Genomic DNA, 21,519 nt, shown 5'->3' with positions numbered 1-21,519 from the left:
CAGGATATCAACAGATGAAAACCAGAGATTAAAAACTCAATCCTAATAAAATGATAAAAATCATCTGATAAAAATCGACCAAAAACGTATAGGTCAGTTTTCTCACTTTTTCTAGAAATTAAGTTTCCCCTGTTAAAAATATGGTGCTCGAATTTGAAAGCCAGAAGGCCATTAATAATACATGAACAAAATTATCCTAGTTGCAAATGCCTTGCATTCCAATTGCGTAACACATCCTTTTAAAAATTTTCAGTCTCCATTTCTCATAAAAATTTGTGATGTAGTTTAACTAAAAAGCCCCCAGCATCTCAGGAGGGTCACTCCAGCTGTCAGCCTGAATATATGCAAAATGAAGCCAACGAGATATACCGATTTGCTTTCTGTGTCTGAAGAGAACAGCTTCCATTCACATTCGCGTCATCCTCATTTGCAGAGAAACTGTATGTTTGCACTCTATGATTAAGTAGCATCCACATTTCCATGCCAAGGACCATGGAATTCCCTAATGATGTTCGATTTTCTTAATGAACACAGTGAACTTTCCCCGAGGCAAACCGGACAGAAACCAAATTGTTTCTGCAAAATGAACAATTTGTGAATTCTTGGCAAACTGAATTCCAAATACACTTAGAGAGATCTTGACTTTCTCTCTAACTCAGCCACAGCATAGTAGGCACTGAAAGGCCAACATGAGAAATACACTCATTAGCTGCAGAACTTTTAAGCAGAAATGAATGAGAACAGAAGATCCCTGTGGAAGAGAGAGAAGCCAGAAGCTCTGAAAAACAAGTAACAGGCAGAGGACAGCCTCTCTAAGAAACTGAGGGTAACACAGAGGTTAGAGGTGTTCACTTAGCATCTTTGGGATTTGTGAGCAGCAGCAGCAGCAGCAGAATTAAGCAAGTGTCTTCACGTTTGCTTCAAGTCAGTTACACAGCCAAGATGAGAATCGCAATTCAGATGCCTCATCTATGTGCCTCTAATTTACTACCCTGTCTGTTTTCATCCATAGCTGAAAACTGAATTAACTGGGCTGAGCATGAGAAAGGTTTTGTTTCCATTACCACCATCTGATTATGTTATTTTCACAGTAACACGGAAACTACCAAGCAGATGCAACACGCTTGGGATATAAAAGATAAACTGTACTTTTTCTTCCTCAAGAATCCTTCTAGTTCTCCTGGCATTCCAACTGTGGAGGTTACAACGCCCCTGGAAGTGACCCGAGTCATAACTGGGATTTATACCTTTTCCGAAATTCAAATATTCCACCTCAGCTATTATATCATCAAGTAATGAGGGTTCTTTTGCATCTTTACAAGAGCCAGCAGCTCAACGCCTGAAAATGAAGTAGTGGAAGCTATTTAAAAATGGTTATTCTGCTCATATTAAACTAGCAAGAAAATGGTATTAATACTTTTCATGTTCAGTTTCATCTTTCAAAGCTCTTTTCCGTCTTGGACCATTTTATTCTCACCAGTTCTCTACCAGAAACTATAGTTGCATTATTATATATAAATATAGTTACAGTTTCTCTCCAACCAAAGTAGCTGAATTTCCAGTATTATTCATGTCTAATTTTGAAAACCCATTCCCAAATCGTGATTGTTTCCTCTTGGCCTCATTTATTTCTGTCCTGTCCCTTTACACACTGTCCTTGGCATGTGTCTACTATCCCAGAAACCCTTTTCACTAAGATCCTACTTCATATTCTCTTTGCCTTTTATAACAGAAACCCAAATGCTATCTTAATGCTAAAGAAACTTTATTATCGGCTATGTCCTAAACAGTTCCTTTTTTTTTTTTTTTTTAATCACTAGTGCATATAACATAGCTTTCCATTTTTTTCCCCGCAGAGTCTTGGCCACCTGATTCCAAATTTTTCTTATAATAACCCCAAAATTAAGAATTGCCATTTTTTCTCCATCCTATCCCTTTCCCACAGTAAGACACGACTGCTCTTGGCCTGTAACTTTATATCCACTTTTAGCCATGGGCAGACACTTTGTTAAGCAAAACTAACCAAAATGCAAGCCCTGTTTAATGGAAGAGGCAGGTAAGAGAACAGATATCTTGAGTCTAATGTTGCAAGTGCTATGCTGAGAGTTTGGAAAGGTGTCATTGAAATAAATAGCAAGAAGGGCCAAACCCTCACGAGACTGGCCAGGCAATGATTCAGTGGAGGTGACAGCTGAGAAGTAAGCGGAGTCCAGCAGTAAAGCCAACGGAGGGAGGTTACACCGGACAAAGGAAGCAGGATGCTAAAAGATTAAAAGCACAAGAGAACATGCAACAACCAAGAAAATGAAATGGTTCTTGTTCTGTCTCCTCTAAGCCGAAAGGAATTTGCTTTCAGGTAATACCGTTTCTGAGATATAAGTATGCACCTCCTTTGATATTTCTTTCCATACCACTTTCATTCTCCCTTGTATGTTCATGGCCTTTATCCTCGACTGGGGTGTGAGCTTCACAGGTGCCCTTTGTATTTTCGAAAATCTGTTCAGGTGAGACCACCCTTGCCAAGAGTCCGTCAAAAGGGCAGATGTGTTTCACCAGGACCCTCTCCTTTCTGCTGCCTGGATTCTTGCTCATAGAGACCAGGAGAGCCAGGACATCCACAAAGCTGCTCTTTTGGTTTTCCCTGCTACACTCACACACCTAATCCAGGTTTTCCCTCTCCAGCAATCCACTCCTCTGTTCTCACGGTATTTCTTCCCCTACGGATGGGTATCAGGAATCCCCAAGCCAGTCTCTCCAGGAATGTTAACTTCTCTCTTTACTGCAAAGTGCTTGTACTTTACCATAAAATGTCATTCTACCCCCAGACTTTGGCCCTCTCTTTTATAGTCCTACAGCAAGCAGTGGTTTTTAGGCCTCCAAATTCCTTTGAACTATCTAGTTTTATTGGAATATAATTGGATATTCAGTTTTCTTCTGTGATCTAATCACTTCTCTTGTAAATCACTTCTCCCCTGTATTTTTTTCTGGAAACTTAGATCCAAGTATAGAAAAGTCTGTTACTTTTGTTTTGTTTGTTTGTTTTTGGTCTTTCCTTATATTGGCTTCTCTGGAGGCTTTTTTTTTTTCTTTTTGCTCAATGAATTTTATTACATTTACAGTTGTAGAATGATCATCACAATCCTATTTTATACCATTTCCATCCCAAACCCCCAGCGCATCCCCCCACCCCCCAACCTATCTCCTTTGGAAACCATAACTTTTTCAAAGTCTGTTCTGCAAAGAAGTTCATTGTGTCCTTTTTTCAGATTCCACATGTCAGTGAAAGCATTTGACGTTGGTGTCTCATTGTCTGACTGACTTCACTTAGCATGGTAATTTCTAGGTCCATCCATGTTGCTAAAAATGCCGGTGTTTCGTTCTTCTTAATGGCTGAGTAATATTCCATAGTGTGTCTGTATCACATCCTCTTGATCCACTCCTATGTCAATAGACATTTAGGTTGTTTCCATATCTTAGCTGTTGCAAATAGGGCTGCAATGAACATTGGAGTACATGGGTCTTTTCCAATCATGGTTTTCTCTGGATAGATGCCCAGGAGGGGGATTGCTAGATCAAATGGGAGTTCTATTTTGAGTTTTCTGAGGAATCTCCATACAGTTTTCCACAGTGGTATCTTTGTCTGGTTTTGGTATCAGGGTAGTGGTTGCCTCATAGAATGAGTTTGGGAGTGTTCCTTCCTCTGCAATTTTCTGGAATAGTTTCAGAGGGATAGGTGTTAACTGTTCCCTAAAAGGTTGGGTACAATTCACCTGTGAAGCCATCTGGTCCCGGACTTTGGTTTGTTGGAAGTTTGTTTCTTTCTTTTTAGGGATGCACCCATGTCATATGGAGGTTCCCAGGCTAGGGGTCGAATTTGACCTAAACCATAGCCACAGCAATGCCACATCTGAGCAGTGTCTGAGACCTACACCACAGCTCCAGCAATGGTGGATCCTTAACCCAACGAGTGAGGCCAGGGATCAAACCCACAACCTTATGGTTCCAAGTTAGATTTGTTTCCACTGTGCCACGACAGGAACTCCCTGTTGGAAGTTTTTTAATCACACTTTCAATTTCAGTACTTGAGATTGGTCTGCCATCTTTTCTCTTTCATCTTTTTTTTTTTTTTTTTCTAAAAACTTAGAACCCAAGTATGGAAAAGTCCGTTATTTTTGTCTCTTTTTTTTTTCCCCAGTCTTTCCTTATATTGGCTTCTCTGGGGGTTCTTTATTCCCAATCTTTTCTTTCTTCTTTAATGGACTTCCAACTCTGGCTTCTCTTCTTGAGTAGCGGTTTTCCTTTTGTCTCTAAAAAGAACGTTCTCCCAGCATTTTTATTTCCATTCTTCTTTATGACTAGCTTACCTAAATTCCTGCTATACCTTCAAATCCATTTTCAAGAGCCAAAAGCAGTATGCTTTGGTAATAATTTCCCCCATTCAATCAATAATAATTTCCACCATCTCCCCCATAAGTACCCAAGTAGCAACCTTTTTGAGGGGCCACCCACCCCAAAACACTTAAGGATTCCTTTATTCCTAAACCCCTCATGCTGCCTTGCCCTTAGCTAGGACTTGTCTTCAGGCCTTTCCTTCTCCCATGACTTGCTGGCATGCATGTCAAGGACACCTCTGGGTATTCCAGCAAGAGCCAGGACACATTTCTGTTCTGGGTTAAAAGCGACGAGGAGGTGGGGTGCTCCTGCTCCTCTCCACAGCTTTGTATTCACCCTGTTCTGTTTTCCTATCCTAATGCCACATCTCTCTGCTACCGTTAATGGAACGTCCACCAGTCATCGTTTCGTTTTGTTTTGTTTTCCGGTGAAATTGCCATAGGACCTACATCCCCTGTGTCGACCCTGAAGAGAACTAGCAGTCCCGGGCTTTGGCCTTGGCTTGAGCTTGGGGCAATCGGCACAGTGCCCCGTGCTTTTCCTTCTGAGGCAGCCTGCAAAACACACCCACGGTCTCTGTCATCTCAGGTTCACAGCAGACTCTTTCTGTGGATTTGAATGACGGCAGATACACCTCCTGGGTTCTTCCCAGTTGAACTACGATTTGGGGTCCCAGCCCCTAGTCCCTCCCCAGGCACCAGCTCTCATTCCTTATGAAGCAAATCCACACTCAAAACCCTCGGAATCCCCCCACCGCTCTCCTCTCCATTCCCAAGCTGTTGCATTTTCCTTAGCTTCTCTCTTCCTTCTGCCCTCTGGCTAACAGAAGACCAAATGGACAAACTGACCTGACTTTTCCCCTTTACGCTCTTTTTCACATTTCTTTTCTCTCCACTAGTCCTTTCTCTGTTTTTCCCCCCCACTGCCTTGCTCCCTTAATTCACCAGCTTTTCTTTTCCTGTCTTCTTTTCTCAAGCTCCCATTTGCTAAGGACAGACCCCAGAGCCGGCCAAAGCCAGAGTGCAAAAGCTGGGTTTGGCCCTCTGCCCTCTCTAACTTTGCTCTGAAGTAGATTTCCTCCCTCTCCAGTGTCTGTGTGCCTCGCTTCGACTAATCCATACTTCGTGGTTCTTTTCCCTTCTCCACGATTTTGAGCGCCCCTTGGCTCACAGGTGGGTCTCATGTAATCCTCACAGAAAGAAAAAGCAGCTATGATTTGCCTATTTTAATTGTGCAGGAAGAACTTTCTTGGCTCTTGGTGGTTGGTGGCAGAACTCAGGTCTGGGCAGCATTCACCGTCATCTCTTTCACCCAGCCTGCCCCCCACCCCACCACCAGGAAGAAGGAAAACCTTCATGGGGCGATACTCTCTCCTCCCACTTGCACAGTATTGCCATTCCTTTTGGATTCCCACTGGGTCACCCCCCAGGACGAAAAAGAGAAAAGCGTTCTTCGACTAAAACCTTGGCTTCTGTATCCTGTCAAGACCGTGTTATCTTTTCACATTGCTTAGGATGCACCAGTAGACATAGCCATGGGGTGACTGAAGGTCGGGATATGAAGTCTTTGCAGTTTTGATTATGATTAATAAACATCTAGTGCTGCTCTACCCCTAAGACCATGTGTAAGTCATTCAAATGCTTGTCTCTGATGCAAGAGATGACACCTCTCAGAGTTTAAAGTGCCAAACAGTACCTTCCCAACTATAACGGGAAAAATAAAAATCATAAAAAATAATAGTAATAAGGGAGTTCCCGTCGTGGCGCAGTGGTTAACGAATCTGACTAGGAACCATGAGGTTGCAGGTTCGATCCCTGGCCTTGCTCAGTGGGTTAAGGATCCGGCATTGCCGTGAGCTGTGGTGTAGGTCACAGATGTGGCTCGGATCCCACGGTTGCTGTGGCTGTGGTGTAGGCTGGCAGCTACAGCTCTGATTAGATCCCTAGCCTGGGAACCTCCATATGCTTCAGGAGCAGCCTTTGAAAAAGGCAAAAAGACAAAAAAAAAATAGTAATAAGTTTTTTTTAAAAATCTATACTGGAAAAAATAAAAGTCATTTAAAAAATTAAATTTAAAAACAGTTCCTTCCCAGGATTACCTGGCACTGTTTTTCATGAATGTTCCAGCATCACTGGCCCACCTTCTGGCTTCATATTTCTTTACAATGGCTTCCTTTATAACCACATAGGTCAAATTTGCATTTGTATGTAGAAATACGTTGCCCTTATTTCAAAATTACTTAGTATCCACACTTTCTCTTTAAGAGAAGGCAACATTGGTTCCCATATTTCAAATAACTATTTGGAAGAGGCCTCAAAGTCACATAAGGACAACAAAATAGAATATTTAAAATTGGGTTTGACCCAGAAAATCAGGGACATGTAGTTAAACAGAGAGAGAATCTTAAAGGGACAAAGCAGCCTGGTAAAGGTTTCTCTCTACATACCTTCCAAAAACTGCTGTCTGGTATGTCCCTTCCTCTTCGCACGTCCTCATACGATGGATCATTTACCTGTGTTCCTACTTAGGCCTTCCAAGGAACTAAGGCAGCAGCCCAAGCTACGGAGACATACTCACCACCTTCGGCATTTTCGCCCATTTCTACTCGCCTCCCACTGTCACCTAAAATTTACTACCATGGTGGATTGTCATGTCATCCACTAGGGGACAAAACAGCCTTTTTTTCTTTAAATTATAGTTGATTTACAGTCTTATCAACTTCTGCTGTACAGTAAAGTGACCCGGTCATACATACATACATTTATGTACATTCTTTTTATCATATTCTTTCCCCATCAAGTCATCTTCCAAGAGGCTGGATAGGGTTCCCTGTGCTACACGGCAGGGCCTCACTGCTCATCCATTCCAAATGTAATTGTTTGCATCCACTAACCGCAACCTCCCGGTCCATCCCCTCCCTACGTCCCCCCAACCCCCACCCCCCATCTCTTCTTGTCAAGGACACTCAGAGATCTGAAGCTTTAGGGAAAGGGAATGGATGGTAGAACCCAGGCACCACGACGCACACACGAGCGTGGACAATCTTTTGACAAGGACGTTTCTAGGTCAGACTTTCCATTCTGCGCTCCAGTCACATTCCTCTGCCCTCCACTCATCATTCCCATACCGAATTAACCACAATTAACCGAATTAACCTCTACCTTCTCTATACTGGTCCCTCCTAATGGATGTTTCTAAAGTGACAGTTGCCACTGTATCTTCAACTTTTGTTTTCATGTCTGTTCTCCACAAAGTTTCTTGAGGACAACAGCATGTTTTAACCATCCTTTCTTCCCAGTGTCTTGAACTATGACGGACATATTGGAAACACACACCAAAAAAAGCATTCGGCAAACTGAATTCATGAAGTATAAACACTGCTCATTTTCTACAAACCACAGAAAGCCAAATGGGTCACTAATCATACTTTTGAAAATGCTGTTTAGAATTCATTCACCTATTTGTTTTAACGAACATGTAAGAAAGTGGCTCAAATATGCAATAGTTCAGCAAAAGAAATGTCTTGCTCACTCCACACTGGCAGGAAGGGCTCCTGTGGTTCCACATTGGCAGGAAGGGCTCTGTTTCCCTGAGCCATTTGGGAAGCCTGGCTATTGAACCTCTGCCATCTTTAGCATGTGTTTCCAAAGTCACTGAGGTCAGAGACAAAAGGAGCTATTAAAGAATATTTAAGAAAGGCTCTATTTAGTCTGGGAGTCAGATAAGGCTTCTCTATATAAATTTTGAGGTGAGGTCTGAACCATGAGTAAAAGTTAACTAAGTAAAAGGAAAAATAACAAGAGGACTGAAGGTGTCAGGCAAAAGGAACCATTTGTATGATGGTGCAGAGAGTACAGTTAACAAGACAAATTTAATGATGTGAGGAAGCCTGATGTGGCTGGAACACAGAGGGGAAAGGGAGCAGGAGATGAGGCTGAGAACAAGCAGGAACCAGACCTTGAAGAATCTGTTAACTGATGGTAAAGATGTGGGTTTTCATCCCAAGAGAGACAGGAGACCTACTTAAGGATTTTAAGTAGATTTGTGATTTTAAAAGTGACTCTGCCCATTATATCCCAGAAGTAAATGTAAGGAGAACAACTAAGAGACTGTTAGAATAACCCAGAAGACAGACTATTGGATTAGGGAGTAAATATCCTAATATCAGAATATTAACAATTTACTGGAAAGGGATGGAAACAAGTGACCCCACTTGCGAGATTTCTAGGAGATAAAATCAGAACCCTGAAGAAGTCATGGTCAATGATAATGCCCAGTTTTCTGGCTTGAGCAACTATTTGGAGGCTGTTACCAAGACCGAAATAGAGTGAACCAGGCTTGTGAGAAAGGTAATGAGATTCATTTTGGGGTATTTCCATCTAAGACCTGTATGAAATATCCTAATGTGAAAATGACAAGTAAGCAGTGGATACGGGAGTCTGGAGTCCAGGAAAAAAAGCTCTGAATGGAAGAAACAATCTTGAGAATCACTTCTAGGTTGTAACTAAAGCCAGGGGCTTGGAGAACATCACTTTTAAGACAAAAGAAATGGTCTTAGACTAAACCTTCAGAGAGGAGACCAAGAATCAGTGGCCAGAGAGGCAGTTAAATCAAGAGAGCATCTACAGTTGCAGAATCCAAGGAAGAAAGGGCAGTCAACAAATCCTGTGGAGCATTTAGGATTAATGAAACCTGAAAAATATTTGCGGCTTACTAAGAAGGACGTCATTTTAAAATTTAGCAGGAGCCATTTCAGTCAAGTGATGGAGCAATCAGTGGAACATGAACAGAAAAGGACAGTGATTTTAGCCAATTCATTCAAGCTTGGCTTCTCTAGATATAGTGCTAGGTCAATCACCTTCTTCCATATATATGGTGCCACATGCCTATACATAAAGGATGTGGCACTGCGTATAAGAGGGTGGTTGAAATAGAATTTCTGTTTTAATACCAAGCCCTCGTATAGCACATTGTGCCAGGTACTCCTCTTATCCACCTTCTATTTCCCTATGTTACTTGTTTCATTGATTTGCATGCTTTATTATGTCCTAGTATTTAGGACGGTGCCTGGAACTTAGGACATGACCAGTCCGTACTCTTCATGAACCAAGAGCAAAGTCCCTGTCTCCGTCCAGGGCTCTTTCCATCACTCTACACTGCACTGTGCTGGTACTTTTAATAGGCATTTGATTTTCTGTTTTCATCATTTTTAAGCTCTCTTCAGAATACCCACTTTTTCTGATGTTAATTATTCTTTCTCATAGGACTGCTCATGTATCTCTTAAAATAGAAGTTAAAGATATCATTAAAAAAATGGAAGGTATAAATCCTAACTACAAGTCTATCTTTAACTCAATTACATGAACTGAATTTTATACTTCAAGAGTAACTGGTTTAAGCTCTCAGGGACTTTGCACATGCAACCCTGCGCCTGCACATCCTTGGCCTGTTCTTCGGGGAGTTCGCATTGATTCTTCAGGTGGACTCTCCCCATTTCAGTTCAGGTAGCATCTCTTCAAGGACACTGGCATGTCACCAACCTCCTCCACCCATACACTCCAGCTCTGGCTGAAAGCCGAGAGCCGAGGATCTGCCCTACAGCTCCATCTGCATGGCAAGCAAATTAGTTCTACAGAGGACATTTATTGGGGGGGGCTAGAAAAAAATCGATCCTGATTATTGGGGGTATAAATTTCCAAATAAAGTCTTCCTTCCTTCGTTCTATCCCTGGACCCTGAGAAGTTTCCACTCTCCCTTCTTCACTCCCAAAGCACTTGTGCCACCTGTGCAGAGTCGTCAACACATGATATTGCTCTTTTGTTTAGATTTGTCTCTCTGCTACATTCTGAACTTCTTAAAGTCATCTGATTTCTCCAAGTATCTATGAAGCCTAGACGAGGCCCTGGGAGAGTCTCTTGTGAAGCTGAATCCCTGTTCAATAAGAAATGAATGAATAGAACGCTCATCGGTTATACAGCGTCGTCCCATAAGTGTTGAAAGAATTAATGTGGTCTCAGTCACCAAGGAATCCGCTGTTTGTACACTGGGCCAGTCTTTGTACGCTGGGCCAGTCTTTGTACGCTGGGCCAGTCTTTGTACGCTGGGCCAGATTTGTACACTGGGCCAGATTTGTACACTGGGCCAGATTTGTACACTGGGCCAGTCTTTGTACACTGGGCCAGTCTTTGTACACTGGGCCAGATTTGTGCACTGGGCCAGATGTGTACACTGGGCCAGTGTTTGTACACTGGGCCAGATTTGTACACTGGGCCAGTCTTTGTACGCTGGGCCAGATTTGTACACTGGGCCAGTCTTTGTACACTGGGCCAGTCTTTGTACACTGGGCCAGATTTGTACACTGGGCCAGTCTTTGTACACTGGGCCAGTCTTTGTACACTGGGCCAGATTTGTACACTGGGCCAGATGTGTACACTGGGCCAGTCTTTGTACACTGGGCCAGTCTTTGTACACTGGGCCAGATTTGTACGCTGGGCCAGTCTTTGTACACTGGGCCAGATTTGTGCACTGGGCCAGATTTGTACACTGGGCCAGTCTTTGTACACTGGGCCAGTCTTTGTACACTGGGCCAGATTTGCACACTGGGCCAGTCTTTGTACACTGGGCCAGATTTGTACACTGGGCCAGATTTGTACACTGGGCCAGTCTTTGTACACTGGGCCAGTCTTTGTACGCTGGGCCAGATTTGCACGCTGGGCCAGATTCGCACACTGGGCCAGATTCCGTCTTTGCAGCCCGGGTGCCTCCGCAGCCACCTTTCACACTGTGACCATCTGGACCTTTACATGTAAATACCGACTTGACAGATACTTGAGGGAATAAAATGAATTTGAAAGATACCACCACACAAAAGAAAGTATTTAAAGCCAGCCATTCTGTTATTCAAATTAAAAACCTGGTGTTGACCTTTCTTGTAAATGAATACGATCTTTGTATTTCTGCAAGGGGAGAATACGCAGTCTCGATTCCCATTGTGAGAGATTATTAGTCTGCCGCTTGTCTGTCACCTCTAAATAGATGCCCAACCTCAGAGACAAACCTTTTCAGAGAATCTACCGCCAATTTAACACATAGAAAAATTTTACATTTAACATAAATAGAATATGTCCTTTCAAAATGTCACAACATTAAGTGGATTCAGGTACCTTTTGAAAACTCAGGCAAAAGTACAGCATTTCCAACATGCACGTGAACTTGGCCCCATTTGCAAAGGTCATTAAAGCGAACAGCTCTTTTTACACAGAAAATGATGGACGGTGTTAGAAAAGCCATCAAATACTCATTTTAATCTAGCTTTTTATTTATCCAGTGGATGACCTCTGTTCTAATTTCTATAATGCTTTTCAAAAAGGAAAGGTATTACCCGAGTTGTCTATATTATCATTAATTTGTATCTCCTCTATTCAGTGGCTGCTTTTAAAAAAATATATCAGAATCATCAAGCCACTAGAACAAAGGTGATTTCTGATTGTCAGCCCCGTATTCTAAAAGAGCAGGTTAATTTCTCTTACTCTCACAGTTGGAACTGCAACCCTAACTGGCAGTTTCCACCTAGTGATCAAGGCAATTGACTAAAATACATTATACATAAAGCTCAAATTCCTAATTGTAATAAGGCCCCTTCATGAGCTAATCACACCAGCAACACACTCGTCTAGTGGCTGAAACTCTATAGAGTCTTGAAACTGTCTTATCAAAACTGCACTTGCAGAAATATATTCATTTCCAGTTTTATCAAAGAACTAACAGAGCCATGTCTACAGCACTAGGGACAAAGAAGGACCTCCACACATATTCATTAGCTGACTCACTGATTAAACTAGAGACGTGGTTGACAGAGTAGTAAGGTCCCTGCTGTTGATAAAGCAAAAGACTGGTGAGTCTTTCAGTGCAATCAATCAACAGTTATGTATAAGCCCTTCCTATGTGCCTTATTCACAAGTGTGCAGTACAGTACCTGTTTCTCTGGAGTTGAGGGTGAGGGATCTCACATATATGAACAGGGGAAAAATAATCTCTGAGGCACCACACTGCTGGCTATAAAGCAATTACAGGAAGAAATCCATGTGAGCTAGAATATTAAGGAATTACTTTATTAACAATATGGAAATTGGAGTAGGGCTTCATGATCAGGGTTCATTTGATTAGGCAGAAGGGGCTCAAGACTTCATAGGTGAATTTCCTAAATAAGCAAAAATCTCATGATGGGAAGGAATACAACTCATAGAGATGTAGTCTCTGGTGACCCCCTACACACACACAGTCTTGCACCATCTTCATGACCAAGGTATCCATTCCACTGGCTGCCATGAGTACTAATGGCTAACAGCTCATAGCAAGTGAGTTCCTCCTTCCCACCAGCTCCCTTAGAGCTGACCCCTGGTTTAAGATATGGGGAAAGCCTACATCCAAAGTCTGGGAATTGAGATATCAAATCTCATCTCTCTTCAGAATTCACAACATCTCTGAAGATCTAGCCAGCTCCAGAGATCCCCATAGGATTGGCCAAGTGCTTTGATGTGACTGCATCACAGGCTAACTTCTCTATCCGAGCCATCCCGCTTTCTGCACTCTCCCATGGGTGTTAATTCAAAGAACATATCCCAATAAACCTCCCACTTGCAAATCTGAGTTTGCTCCCATGGAGAACGCAGCCTGTGGATACGGAGGACCCTGACTGTAATCTAAGTAGGGAAGCTGCATGTATTCCCTCGACGGGCACATAGGGAGCGCTCCTCTATGCCAGCCACCTCTCATGGATCTCCTATTCTGGTGGGGAAAACCTGAGCAGAATAGAACTTCAGGGGCAGTGGGCTAGGGTGAGAAAGATGCAGACAGGGGACCAGCAGTTTGTGTTTAGGAGTGGATGGGATTTCTTCAGATATAATGGCCACATAAAAGCTCTCTAAAGAGGCGACATGTGTGATCAGAAAGCTGGATCAACCCTTGCAACAATCCATGATAGAATCTGGGGGAAGAAGGTTGCAGAGAAGTGAAGAGAAAGGCAAGAGCTCTAAGGTAGGCGTGTGCCCAGCAGGTCTGGAGGAGAGGAAGGAAGATGGGAAAGTAGTCACAGGAGAGGGAGCGGTCAGAACAGCTAAGGCCTTTTAGTGTAAGGAATACAGATTTTTCTTAAGGAAACGGAAATACACTAAAGGGCTTCAAGTAGGATTATATCATGACCAGATTTCCACTCTAAAATGATGGAATAATGGGACCTGCTGTGCAGCACAGGGACCTCTACCCAATATTCTGTGATAATCTGTAGGAGAAAAGAATATGAGAAAGACTGGATGCGTGTACATGTGTAACTGAGGCACTTTGTTGAAAGCAGAAATTATCACAATGTAAATCAACTATATTTCAACAAAAATTTTATTTTTAAAAAATGAAGAAATAAAAATACAATGATCACTCTGCCTTTTATGTGACGAAAGTTCTAGAAAGCGGCAAGAGTCAGTGCAGCGAGGCTCTTAGGTTATTCCAGGAGCCTAGGCCAGGAATTACGATGATTACGACTTAAGGTTACCAATAATCATGGTTTGCCTGGATAAGGTCTTCAGGATACAGGACTTAGGAAGCAAAATCAGTAGTGTTAAGCTCCTCAGGATGGTTGGCTACCCCTCTTGGACTAGAATGATCTACTTGTAAATGGGGAGATGTGGTCAAATTCAAAATTTATTTTGAAGGTTGACTAGGTGGTGAAGTGGAAGAAATAGATTTGGATAGACCCAAGTACAGAGCTTCTTAGAAAGTCAGGAAGATGGGTTTGGACCTTTCCGAGATTAGTCTGGCATTCATCTACACTGGACATTGGAAAGGCTATGAATGAAGAGATCGTGGGGCAGACGGTTTCAAAAAAAGATGGCACAAGTATTTAGGGCATGATCCCATACAGAGCGGGGATGGGGATGGTGAAAATGGAGGTGAAGGGACAGAGGTGGAGGTCACGGTGTGGGGTGACCGTAGTGATGATGACAGCAGCAAATTTAGTGGACATGCATGTCGTGTTGGAAGTGGGTGGTGAGGGCAGGTCATAGTGCTGATGGTTGTGGTGGGCAAGGTGAAGAACATAATACGATTTAAGATATAGTTACCAAAAAAAAAAAAAAAAGAAGGGGGGGGTCAAGACTTGAAGGCTGAATGGCCGGAGGAAAACCAGAGGGAAGGTGGGCAGTGGAGACAGATGGGTGATCCTGACAGCAAGGAGGGCTGGAAAGGAAAAGAGCTGAGAGGACAGTTGGCTGATGACCATCCACTTAGGAAAACAATCTGAAGTGCAAGTGGAATATCCCCCTGGGTGGTCAGTTGGGACCTCTGTTTCTACCATTCCAGAAGGTGTCTGGAGTAAAGAAAATTCAGGATTCAGTCAAAAGTCTTTGCACTTTATTTCCTCAGTAACACATCAGGCAACCTCAGGTAAACTGCCTTTAAAAATGCTAAAGCACTGCAAATAACTTCAGCTGATTGATGGAGACATATATGCTTAATTTGGCATAGCAATGATGAGAATCTTAGGAGAAAGTGACTTTTACGTGGTCAAGTTCCTAAGGTCCTAAGTTAAATGCAGATCTGTGAAAGGTGCTGAAATAAGCACTTTTCCATTTTTCCTTTCTCCCAGAATATCCCCTTTTGAATTTTTCTTTCAGTCACTCATGCTTTCCCCATCCCAGAGCTTTAAAATTACAAGTAACTTTACGTATTTCTTCTACTTGAGGTATGATTTTTCAGATTCTTTAACTGCCGTCTTCTGAAACTAAGGATGGAAAAATCTTAAAGATTCCCCATAAACCCTGAGATTAAAGAATAAAAAGAGTTGTGACAGCTCTTTGTTTAAAACAACTGAGATGCCTATAAATTGTGGAATTAGATTACGGGCCATTGAGAGAGGTGTCGTTTAAGAGAGAACAGTCATGTCTAAATGCCTAATTGGATAGTTAAGAGTAACCTGGTTCTCCAACAGAGTTCCCCAGGGAGGCTATTGCAGTGAATAGACAGAATCCTGCAAAAAAGAACCCTCCTAATGAGCATTTTTGAACAGCAATTTTGTTCATTTACATTTCTCTTGTCTCCCAAGGTTCAGATGAACCTGTCTAACTTTGCATTAACATCTATGCTATTGAAACCCATTCTGCATTTGCAGAGACTCTGAAAAGTTAATTTATTCCACTAGATTCTCCCGATGTGTAAATTAATTCCCAGGGGTGAGTAGGCACGTCAGGTGAATTTTGGCACAAGTCTCTCTCTATTATCTACACTAATGGAAAGGGAGGTGCGACCTAGATAATTCAATGAGGAATTTATCCACAGGTCCACATATTTACTTCTTGAGAATGTGTGGAAAGTGTTATTCAGGCAAGGACTTTGTCTTCAAGGAGTTTACAGTCATATGGGAAAATTCAGACATGCACAGTAAAACCAGAAAGTCTTTAGTAACCTAAGAGAAGACGGGTAAGATGCTGTGGGGACTCAGTGAAGGGAAGAACTGTGGCTCTCGAGACATATGTGGGTGTAGTTTCAATCAAAGCATTACTTCGGCAGGAAGTTCCATTTCTCTCTTTCTCTCTCTCACATACACACACATGCACGCACAAACTTCCCACCTACAGATAAATCATAGAACAGGTGTATACCATTTGTTTTGAAAAATGGACTTAATGACTACCCCCCCCAAAAAAGGAATCACATTTTCTTAAATTGCTGGATTACATCTAGGCAGTGGAGACTAGCCAGTGTGGCCAGGTTAACATAAGTTACAGGTAAGGCCAAAGACAGTCCCATCAGGAGTATAACGGGAGACCTGAGGCCATGGCCTTCCGGGCCTCACTCCTGTGGTAGAAGCCTCTCTGCGCAAGTCCGACATAACCAGTGCCTCTTTGGAATCACTCTTGGGTGTTGTGGGGCCAGGAGGTATGGAGAAGACACAAAAAGACTAACCCTGATTCACTCTATGTGTGCTTAATTCCCTATGTCGGAGAGCAGTGTCGCACTCCAGCTTCTGAGGCTACAACAAACTCCACGTCCCTGCCCCTCTCTCATGCTTATAAATATGACTGCATATATTTTTCTCATGTTTAATACCATGGTTCTTAGTTATCCTAAAAATTAAGGCATTTAAGGTAGAAGAACCATAGCGTCTTTTCCAGAAAAGCTTCGTCTTATGTAGCATTATCATTTTCATCAGTTGTTGTTCAGAAGCACTCAAGTGTAGGATTGGTGGATGTTCCTGGGATTAAAATGCGGTCCCAATGAAATAATGTGAGGGGCTCTAAGAAGCGCTGTTACTGTGTATTCCAATTTTTAAACCCATCTCGTAACATTTTATCAATTTTAGGATAAGGCAAAAGAAGGACCTCACTTGAAATGAATAAATCTAAAAAGTGCAAAACCTTATACTTTGTTGCATTTCTGCTATTAGGATTGTAGAATTTCTCATCAATCAATAGAATTTGAATGGAACACAAATCCAAGTCTTCCCCCTGCCCCCGAGTCTAAGTATTAGACATAATCCCATTTAAAATGCAAAAAGACCGGGGTTTCTTTTGGGTCTCAGCAGTTCATAAACCCGACTAGTATCCATAGGATGCAGGTTTGAGACCTGGTCTTGCTCAGTGGGTTAAGGATCTGGCATTGATGAGCTGTGGTACAGGCCAGCAGCTGTAGCTCTGATGTGACCCCTAGCCTGGGAACCTACATAGGCCTCGGGTGCAGCCCTAAAAAGCAAATAAATAAATAATAAATAAAATGCAAAAAGGCCAAAAAATAAGTTGATTCTACAAAAAAAAAAAAGTGTAGGCCCTTTTCAAAGTTATTTAATAAAGTTATGACTGTTTGCCAAGAGTCTTGCCATCCTATTCCCTTTTCAAAGTTATTTAATAAAGTTACAAATGTTTGTCAAGAGTCGTGCCATCCTATTCAGGATGCCATCTCTAAAATTTAAAGTCATCTCGGCTTATCTCCTCAACTGCTGAATTATAGATATATTTTGATGAATGTTCAAGTACAAATGAGCTACGTAAAAACTGAAATGGGTTGCCATCTGTCTTGATGACACCTCGGTAAATGAAAGACCACTGGTAAATGCCAGGGAACATGCATTTTCAAATTCTCGCTGTCCTAATCCTCCCCCCTGGGGAGGTGACAGTGTTTCTGTACAAACTGCATTCACCTTTATTTGAAAAATTACTTACACTTTCTTGTTGCTTTTCACAGCAAGAGAAACTGGGTGATATCTGCTTCTCCCTTCGCTATGTCCCTACTGCTGGCAAACTGACTGTGGTCATTCTGGAGGCAAAGAACCTGAAGAAGATGGATGTGGGCGGCTTATCCGGTAAGTCCGTGATGTTTAGTGTGTGTGTGTGTGTGTGTGTGTGTGATGCTGCTTCATCAAGGCTACCAAACAGATAGCATGCACGCCGAGACTCCCGACTCCTTAATTGATCACAGTTCTTTCCCACGGAGCCTGGAAACAGTCTCAAGAATTCATCTCAATACAGAGCCCCAGGAAGCCTGTCTCAGTGTGTTGGAACTGGCAGAGACGAGGAAACCTATTTTCCCACTTCATAGCCAAAGCATCAGTTGTCAATCGTATGGCACTGAAAGCTGAAAAGTTTTGCTTCTCTTTTGAAAGGCAATGCCTATGACCAATTCTGATGTTGTTGAGGGTTTTTTTGCCTTTTTGTGTCAGTGCTCATGTGTAACATGAAAATAGCATTTTCTCTGAGCCTCATCAGGTAATACTTACACTTGTATGTTAAGAGACTTAAATATTAGGTAAATATATCAAATATAGCCTAAGAGTGTTTGAACAATACTGTTTTATGTCAACATGCGGCATTTCAAATATGTGTGGAAAAAAAAAAAAAAACCTGAGGGTGAATCCTCACGGTAACACATTTATTTTCTCTGGCTGATGTGGGGCATGGGGAGACTTCGGGATTTTCAGTTCTTTACAACTCAATCTTAGTCTTTTAAAGAGTGGGTCAGACATACTCTTGTTCAAAAGCAAAGTCATTTCAAGGACTTGCCGTTTCCGCGGCTGAGCACGGCTGTTTTTATTTTCTTCTCTGTGTGATTAAATCGACTTTATTTTTGATTTCCTAGTAACTCACTAAAGTGTGAGAAATTTTCTTGCTATGCTACAGGGTCCTCATAAATAGACTAGAGCTGTCATTGTTTGTGGCTGTGGAACTAGAAGTGGCCTCACTGGTTACTCAGTGCTTCCTCCAATAAAAATATTGCAAACTTCAAAAGGTCACCCTAATGCAGCATATGGTGATTTGATATTCTGAAGCGTAACAGCAGAAGAATGCTAAGCTTTCACTTAACTGCACCACTCATCTGTCAACCACATCCTCCTAGTGCCCAAGTTTATTTCTCTTTATAAATAAGTCGCCTGGGGAATCTGCGCTATTTCTTTCCTGTCACTAAGACCCCATTTCAAAATGTACTGCTTTGCTGGCCTAATAGAATTATAGAGCGAATTTAGAATAATGAGCAGTTTCTTTTGAAAATGTGCCTAGGATGCAAAATATATGTATATACGTTTGTACGTATCTATACACATATATCTTTCCTGGCTTCATCCACTGAGAAGGCCTACAAAGAGTGGCCCAGCAGTCACAATCATCCCTGAAACCAGATGTAAAATTCCTTTCCTCACGCAGACTCCGGAGCTTTCGGAGAAATGGTAGATTCCAGATGTGGTAGAGGAGGTATGTATCCGTGCCCAGCCCGGAAGACCTCATCCTCCCAGAAAGCCAGGGAACTGTCAGAGATGAAGAGGGTCATGTCAACAGGCTTAGGAATCTCCTTGAAGAGGCTTCCACTGGCCAAAGGTGTGATAATTTGAACTTGAGTAATGCTAATAAATGCAATGGGTCTAAGCCGACAGCAAAAGAGTAGAGTGCAGACAATCTTCCAGCGTCAGAACAGTTTGCCCCCAGAATTCTACTGAGTATCCTGAGATCTGACTTCAGACGACCTTGACCTTTCCATCTCCTTTGATTCAATAACCAACTATCATCACGTAGTCCCTCTGTATCTGCTCACAGGCTCCTTTCCAAAGTCCTGTGCCAACCGCCTCCTAGTCACCTCCAGCTAACACTTCCTCCCAAATCGCCTTACACTCTTCATCAGAGTTCCAGAAGAAGCTTTGCCATGAAGCCAGTAACCTCAGGATCTCTCATCTGTTCTGTCTTCTTCTAAGGTCCCAGAAGCGAGCTCCCATGGTCAGAGATCGATATTGCAACGACTGTGTTGATCCCAGTGTACTCCTCTTGCCTCTGACTTCTACTCCCTTGTCCATCTCTTTTGTTCAGAGGCGTTTCTGAGATTTAACTGAGAAGGGAAGTTGGGTCTGGCAGTTCTGTTTATGTGGCTTGCAGTCATGTCCATGTGTAGTTAGGTTACTGCTAACTACCCCAGTGGGGGAGGGGCTCCTGGAATGACTCCATCCATGGTGCCAATCACCATGCCACGTGAAAGTTGCAAGGCCACGGTCATATCCAATTTAGTCTTTGTAATTTTATAAAAAGAAAAAAATACATTTTCAAATGCCAAGTTACATTTGCTGAAAATAACTAGTTAACTGGAACCAAAGCAGGCAGTTTTGCCACGGTTAACGCTTACATTAACTTCAGGATCCATCCACCCCAGTTCCACCCCTAAACCTGACTTTTCTGGAATGACTTTTATGGAATTGTTAATTATTAAATTGAAGATATTTAAAGGCTAAGTATCCTTGAAGAGGTCTAATCATGAGAGCTCCTTGCTGCCTATGAAATTAAGTCATAATCGCTCAGGTCTATATAATTGTATCTATGATACACAGATGCTCCCAGACTATGCCCCTCCATATTTCTGTTTTAACCATGTTGACCAGCACAGTGGTCTCCCAACAGACTATTTAATTTGCTGCCATCACTCTTTGTCTAAGTCATTTCCTTCACCTGAAATTCTCTTCCATCCAACAAGTCTAGCTAAATCCTATCCACTCATCAGGCCCAGCTTAAGTCTTATTTCCTCCACTCATTAAACAGCTATGTATCGTCTCCCTACTTTAGCCCATTGTTCTGAAACTGCTTTACATCCATGGAAAAAACAGCCAAAGGACCCTTCTCTCATGCAGCCTACATTGTAATGTGCTACAGCAGAACAGGAAGCCAGTAAGTAAGAAAAGCATATCATACACCAAGAGATGCTAAGTGCTATGAAGAAAGCAAAGCTGGGAAGTAGGATAAGGAATGCCAGGGAGAAGTTTTCAATGGGGTGCTCAGAGAAAGCCTCATAAGCAGTTAACATTTTGGCAATAACCTGTGCATGGAAAGGAGAGCATTTTAGATGGAGGGATTCCATAAGTCTTTTCTGATGCATCCCAAAAGAACACATCTTTCCCTTTTTTAAATATTGGTAGTTTGTTTGTACCCTGAAACATCGTGCTTCTCTCACTAGACCGTGCTCTGTGTCTCTATTTCCCACAACGCCCGCACTGACTGGTAGCACTGAGCCGAGCTGCAGAATGAGTAATGAATTATTTACAGAGAAGCTATGGCCTGAAAAAACAAGTCTTGCATTTCAAATTTGTTTAAACTACTTACCATTAAAATAACTCTAAGTACTTGGATGGTCTGTCTCAAAGTAAGTTGACCTATGTCCAAGGAGACCAAAATTATATAATGATTATATAATTACATAATCCTACCAGGTAATTCAAATGTCAAACCACATTTGCCGGAAATGGTTAGAAAATTGGAACCAAAGTGGGGGGGTTTGCCCGTGTTTAAATCCCACTCTCCCATTGCTAGCAATTTGCCATTGGACAAGTTATCTGACTTTCAAAGCCCCTGGCTTCATTATCTGTAAGGAGGGAATGGTAAAAGAATCTTGTTTATAAGGTTATCGTGAGAAATAAACGATAGCATACCAAAATGATCACTAAATATTACTGCAATCATTTCTATTAGTGATGTTATCAAATCTTGGGCTAAATAGGCAAAATGTGAAAGCAACCAATGGACAATTTAACCAAGTGCCTTATTCAGCAGGAAAAAATCTGTTTGGTGGGATTGGCTTGTCAGTTCAGGCAAATGACTCATGAGTAGACTCATG

General features: G+C 42.2%; 1 protein-coding gene across 1 annotated transcript in view; it reads left to right on the top strand.

Moving 5' to 3' along the window:
* The window catches only part of SYT1 (synaptotagmin 1), a 522,998-nt gene that overhangs the window by 415,051 nt on the left and 86,428 nt on the right, over positions 1-21,519 (top strand). Inside the window, 1 exon segment of the mRNA XM_005652622.3 lies at positions 17,623-17,740. Coding sequence (XP_005652679.2) covers positions 17,623-17,740 — 118 coding nt within the window.

This window comes from Sus scrofa, chromosome 5 (genome assembly GCF_000003025.6).
Source record: "Sus scrofa isolate TJ Tabasco breed Duroc chromosome 5, Sscrofa11.1, whole genome shotgun sequence".
Lineage (NCBI taxonomy): Eukaryota > Metazoa > Chordata > Mammalia > Artiodactyla > Suidae > Sus > Sus scrofa.
This window is presented reverse-complemented; position numbering and strand designations above follow the sequence as displayed.